Source organism: Micropterus dolomieu, linkage group LG15 (assembly GCF_021292245.1).
Source record: "Micropterus dolomieu isolate WLL.071019.BEF.003 ecotype Adirondacks linkage group LG15, ASM2129224v1, whole genome shotgun sequence".
NCBI classification, from domain to species: domain Eukaryota; kingdom Metazoa; phylum Chordata; class Actinopteri; order Centrarchiformes; family Centrarchidae; genus Micropterus; species Micropterus dolomieu.
Window position 1 is genome coordinate 20,716,034 of NC_060164.1, and position 6,718 is coordinate 20,722,751.

Here is a 6,718-nt window from a genome sequence, read left to right on the forward strand (position 1 = left end):
ATCTTGTTCACAGTCTCTTTCTTTTATCTACTGTATTTCTCCTCTCATTACCTCCCTTCTCCCTAATTTAACAATAACATAACTTTTTTATAAAGGCGGGGTTGGAGTCTCATCTAACAGCGTCTTAAACTTAAATCTATGAAGTACGCATGTTTTTAAAAGAAGAAATATTTCCATAATATCACTTTCCAGTGACCTGTCTGAGCAGCTGCAGGGGCATTTGTTGGGTTGCTTTTCCAGTGAGAAAGAGCAGTGCTCTGACTGGATGACAGGATTGTTTTAGAGGGCTACCTTCTCGACTTTACACATGATAATTCAACTTTCTGACCTCAACTGTGTTTTGTGTAATTAGAGGCAAAATTCTTGGTGGTAACACAAAGAATTGGCAACAAAATTCAGGACATTTAAAGTTTATTTCTAGAGATTTGTCCTTTAATGTCTATAATTTATGGGAAACTGGTTCCAGTGTGCTAACCCAGGCAATCTGATCCACTGTTTTCCTGCCTGCAGCCCTCAGCGGCTGAGCGGGGTAAAAGGAGAGGAAGTCATCACTATTTCCAAGCAAAGAAACAGTCTGCCTGGCAGGCTACACCAATTTACCATCCTCATCAGGTAAGACCAACACACAGATGTATTACAGCAGTGATTCCTGACCTTTTTTGTTTCTTCTCTGTACCTTTGTAACTGGATGTTATTTAATACTGTCTATATAACACACAATGGTCCTGGAACTTTTTGTACTTTTACTACTTTTCAATCATTTGTCCATTACTTTTCTATTTATTTTGACTTCTCTGCTCAGTGCAAACTAGTTTTCACAAACTCTCAATTGCAGCAGGTGGCATTCAGGTGTTAGAACTGATTCAGGTTGGCTCATTGTATCTGGTGATTTACTGGTTATTGTGATAATAAATATACTAAAGATCAACCTCACACCAACTTGTAAGTTAGATTTTCTTCAATGTAACTGAGCTACTTCACAGTCTTTGCAACTACCCCCTGGTAACTGCAGAAGTAATATTTTACAGCAATTAAGAGGGAAAAATATGAACACTGTCCTCTGTTCCTTTCTTCTCCCTCAGGCGTCACATGTATAATGACTTTAGAGACCTGGTCACCCTATTGGTCCACGGCTTCGAGGCCCTCCTCATGTCATTGCTGGTCGGTTGTCTCTACTATGGGGCAGGAGAAGAGCGTCTGTCCATTCAGGACACAGTGGCCCTCCTCTACATGATCGGAGCTCTTACCCCATTTGCTGTGGTGCTGGACGTCATAGCTAAATGTGAGTAATTGCAGCTGTGTGGGACGATAAGAGTCAAAGTCAGTTTGCAAATTAGTTAGGTAGTTAATAAAGTGCACATTAAAATTATTTCAACTGCAGTTAAAACCAATTTTCAGTCTCAGCATTTAAGCATATAAAACTGAGACAGGGTAACATTTTGAAATGTTTTTGTTTCTTTGTTTAAAATGATTTATTGATTTTAGTGATGTTAGAAACACGGTGTACAGCACAATCATTATAAATTAATTAGAATGGGTGACACAAACAGCAAAACTGTTTCCATTTGCAAAATAGAAAAGGCATGCTCCAAAAGGTGTTGTGTTCTCAAAACTCTTCATACAACTGTGTTTTTTAAAGTACTGCAACAAAGAACTCTCACTCAAGACAGCAAAACAACAACCGACCTTATTCTCAAAATTATAAGTCATTTAGTGGTGATAACCAAACAACATCTAATTTGCAAAGCTTTATTAAAAGCATTGCAACTTACTGTACAAACTGAAACAAAAGAATAACAGTGAAAATACACACATTTTATAATATTTGTGTTTAAATGAAAGAAAACTGCAGGAAAAGAACCAGAAATCATTAAAAGTTAAGTGAATGCATTTGAAGTTTTGATCACTGCAAGGTAATATGGTTCTGAACAGCTTGACAAAGTTATTAAAGCAAAAGTAATCAACAAGTTATCAGCCAGATCTGTGGGAGATAGGCCAACAGCCATTAAGAGTCAAGTTCAACTCAGGTCAAGTTACAACAAAAGTAATAATAATATAAAATTGATTCCAAGTACACTTATGAGTCAGAGATAAATATTCTGAAATAGAAGATCTCTGAAAAACTTCAAGTTACACAATACTGCAATTCAAGTACATAATTTTCGTAGCTGGAGCATCTCTGTGACTTGTGATATTTGTCACTGCGTTGTTTATCAGCTGACACCCAACAGAAGAACAGTTACAATCTCTAAGGCAGTCTGGTACCAGAGGTTATAATGCTGTATCTTGTGAGTCTACTAACTTAATGTTCTCCGCAGGTCACACAGAGAGAGCCATGCTGTACCATGAGCTGGAGGACGGCATGTACTCTGTCACCTCCTACTTCTTCGCCAAGGTAAGCCACAGTGATAAAACTGCATCTCCAGCAGGGGTCAGTCTCACTCCATGGTGGAGTCACACATCAGTGACGTACAGTACTGTAATGTGGTGTTGCACAGGAAGATATGATGTACTGTATGTGTCTGCTTGCAAATATATCAGCCAGGATTAACACTAAATATGTGTGTGTTGTCTGTTCTGTTAATTTGAATGTATGCTTTCTCCACATTCAGGTCCTGGGGGAGTTACCAGAGCACTGTGTGTTCACCTTGGTGTACGGCCTGCCCATCTATTGGCTGGCCGGGCTTAACGAGGCTCCGGAGCGTTTCCTGCTCAACTTCCTGCTTGTGTGGCTGATGGTTTACTGCAGCCGAGCCATGGCTCTGTTTGTAGCTGCTTCGCTGCCCACCCTGCAGACCTCAGCCTTCATGGGCAATGCCTTGTTCACTGTCTTCTATTTGACTGGAGGTTTTGTCATCAGCCTGGAGAATATGTGGCTTGGTGAGGAGAAGGATTTATTGTTTTTAGTTAAAACATGTGTTGAAAGACTAAAGAACAGCTTGGGGGGAAAAAAAGATGCTGGTCAGTATGTGATGTTTGTACCTGTGCATTTTTTTGACTCCCCAGTGGCCTCATGGCTTTCTCATGCCTCCTTTATGCGTTGGGGTTTTGAAGGCATGCTGCAGGTGCAGTTCAGAGGCAACAAGTACCGCGTCACTATCAGTAACATCACCATCAATGTTGACGGCATACACGTGAGTTAGAAACAAACACACAAATGCAAAATCATCCATGGGTGTAAATCAGCACCCTGGCATTTCCTTTTTATTAGAATTAGTTACAGGGCAATCATTTATAAATAATAGGATGGAATGGTTTGTAAATGAACACAACTATTGGGACGAAAGTAGTGCACATGGACAATTAACATCTTTCTTATCTCGTAACCGTCTCCATTTGTGTCTCAGGTGGTGGAGGCGATGAACATGAACCAGTACCCTCTGTACTCATGCTATTTGGTGCTGCTGGCAGTCTGTCTGGTCTTCATGGTCCTCTATTACTTGTCCCTAAAATTCATCAAACAGAAGTCCAGTCAGGACTGGTGAACAGATCTGGACCAACTGTCAGACCAAACACTGTCTAAAATCACACACGTCAGGAGGAAAGGTTTTACTTTTAAGATGTTTTTTGCAGCAGTAGTGGAAGGAAATTGGATTCTAGCTCGACTAGTTCGACACCATTGTTATTTTACTGTTTTACAGTGCAAAGGTGCTTAATCAAGGGGGAGGAAATGTAAAATATGTGTTTTGAATTTACATTTCCCCGATAATTTCAACATCTGAAGCTCCCTGTACCTTTTTTAATGGTAAAAACCCATGAAATAACCACCCTGGCACCTCAGTAGAGTGTAAAACGTCACTCTTCTTGATATAGGAAATAATGTCTAAAAGTGCAGCAGTTCCCCTCAATCTTTGACTAGTTGAAATGATCCCAACATGCAGACGTTAACTGTTTAAATATGGGAATAAGAATTTGGATAAGCAGAAAAGCACTTGTTGCAGTACCGCTGTCTGCTGCTGGATGGCAGCAGAGCACTGCAGTATCAGCAAAGTTAAAATTATGGCATTTCTTTTTCTCCCTCTCTTCTTCATCTTGGCAAATGATTAGAGCGCCACTTTGGCAGATATCCATCTGCAGCTTTTGCTTGTTCCATTTTCAATCTTCTTTTTTTTCTACAGCTTTATCTTTTTTGTATATGTAAGGTTATTAAGCTTAACAATGTGTATGCCAGTATAGGGAGCACTGGGGGGAAAAGCCTAGTAGTGATTTAGTAAGTCACACTCAGAAAAAAAGAGCTTGTACTCATAGATTGAAGATTATGTAAGCTGTGTGTTTTTGCACTGGTGCAAAAGCCTGATAAATATTTTACAGACATGGTTTGAGTCCAAATTAGTAAAGTATTAAATGAAATTGCTCCACTTGAGCATGTTTATTTCTGTCATACTCTCTGCTGTCCTTCGGCCTAGTCATTCTGTCACACTGTGTTGTCACTAGTAGCTGTGCTGTTCTTTACCATCACTGTTATTGATAATGTGATTTTCAGTGATTATCCTTCACATTCTGGTTGTCATTTCAAAACCCTTAAAATAGTTCTTAATGTGAAATCGTGCATGTTAACACCATAATGATAAGCTAAAAAGTTGTCAAAAAACTCCACATCTCTGATTATGCAAAACAATTAAATTTTTTTCAAAGAGCATGAACACTGACTGTGCTCTTTTGAGGGCAGTCCATAATTATCAACGCAATTTTCAAAGTAACTTTTATTATCATAGAAACCAAAGAAAAAAAGTGGGTTTTATACAAACCTGGGTTAGGGTTAGACTACATGAGACAGTCTTTGATGAAAATCAAATTAATGCCAATAATCTTTTGCATCTGTTCTGTGTGAAAGCATTTTATTATAAAGTATATGAGTGAATGAGTACATCATTTCTTTAAAAAGGGGGAGGCATTTCTACCTGATATGGACCTTTTTTAACAGAAGACATTCGCTGGATGCCAAATCACAAACTAATCCTTAGCAGGTTTTTAGTATATAGTGTGTTCACACTGGAGAAGTGATAGTATACAGTACACAAGAAAAACACTGTATCTGAAAAAGTATTCAGATCCATTAAGTAAAATCACCAAAACCACAATGTAAACATACCCCATTATAAGTAAAAATTTTGTAATTAAGTAGTACTTCAATAAAAGAACAGAAGTATTGTTAATACAATTTACTTAATTTAAAAATAACTTTTTTTAGGGCTGTAAACAGAAATTTAACATTGGAGCTCATCAAGAAGGTGTGAATTTCAACTTTCTATATTTTGGTTTTGATCTGTAACAATGCATCATATTCTATAGTGTTCATAGGTTTTGTGTGTACACTTTAGATCTGTAAACTATGGCAGTCAGACATATGTAGTGGAGTAAAAAGTCCAAGATTACCCTCTGATATGTAGAGAAGTAGTAAAGTACAATAAAATGGAAATATTCAAGTAATGTATATGTACCTTAAAGTACAGTACTTTCCACCACTGAGCTGCACACAACTGGAAAAAGATTTAACTAATTGTGGATGTACTGTATAATCAAACAACAAATAACTTAATTCCTTGGGGGGAAAAACATTTTGCTGTCTGAAGTTTTATTTGAAGTGACATTTTAAAGTCATAGTTTAATGTATGTTTTTTATTTGGATACCTGCATGAACAGTATACTCTAAAAATTAGTACAGTGGGTACGGAAAGTATTCAGACCCCTTTAAATTTTTCACTCTGTTTCATTGCAGCCATTTTCCAAAAATCAAAAAAGTTCATTTTATTTCTCAGTAATGTACACTCAGCACCCCATCTTGACAGAAAAAAACAGAAATGTAGAAATTTTTGCAAATTTATTAAAAAAGAAAAAATGAAATATCACATGGTCATAAGTATTCAGACCCTTTGCTCAGTATTTAGTAGAAGCACTCTTTTGATCTAATACAGCCATGAGTCGTTTTGGGAAAGATGCAACAAGTTTTTCACATCTGGATTTGGGTATCCTCTGCCATTCCTCCTTGCAGATCCTCTCCAGTTCTGTCAGGTTGGATGGTAAACGTTGGGGGACAGCCATTTTCAGGTCTCTCCAGAGATGCTCAATTGGGTTTAAGTCAGGGCTCTGGCTGGGCCATTCAAGAACAGCCACGGAGTTGTTGTGAAGCCACTCCTTCGTTATTTTAGCGGTGTGCTTAGGGTCATTGTCTTGTTGGAAGGTAAACCTTCGGCCCAGTCTGAGGTCCAGAGCACTCTGGAAAAGGTTTTCATCCAGGATATCCCTGTACTTGGCCGCATTCATCTTTCCCTCGATTGCAACCGGTCGTCCTATCCCTGCAGCTGAAAAACACCCCCACAGCATGATGCTGCCACCACCATGCTTCACTGTTGAGACTGTATTGGACAGGTGATGAGCAGTGCCTGGTTTTCTCCACACATACCGCTTAGAATTAAGGCCAAAAAGTTCTATCTTGGTCTCATCAGACCAGAGGATCTTATTTATCACCATCTTGGAGTCCTTCAGGTGTTTTTTAGCAAACTCCATGCGGGCTTTCATGTGTCTTGCACTGAGGAGAGGCTTCCGTCGGGCCACTCTGCCATAAAGCCCCGAGTGGTGGATTGCTGCAGTGATGGTTGACTTACTACAACTTTCTCCCATCTCCCGACTGCATCTCTGGAGCTCAGCCACAGTGACCTTTGGGTTCTTCTTTACCTCTCTCACCAAGGCTCTTCTCCCCCGATAGCTCAGTTTGGCC

At 39.0% G+C, this 6,718-nt stretch overlaps 1 protein-coding gene across 1 annotated transcript in view; it reads left to right on the forward strand.

The window, feature by feature from the left end:
- The window catches only part of abcg8 (ATP-binding cassette, sub-family G (WHITE), member 8), a 13,396-nt gene extending 9,202 nt beyond the window's left edge, over positions 1-4,194 (forward strand). The window contains 6 exon segments of the mRNA XM_046071442.1: positions 540-612; positions 1,083-1,282; positions 2,319-2,395; positions 2,613-2,880; positions 3,007-3,134; positions 3,348-4,194. Of these exon segments, the coding sequence (XP_045927398.1) occupies positions 540-612; positions 1,083-1,282; positions 2,319-2,395; positions 2,613-2,880; positions 3,007-3,134; positions 3,348-3,485 (884 nt within the window). The 3' untranslated portion in view covers positions 3,486-4,194.
- Positions 4,195-6,718: the final 2,524 nt, after the last annotated feature.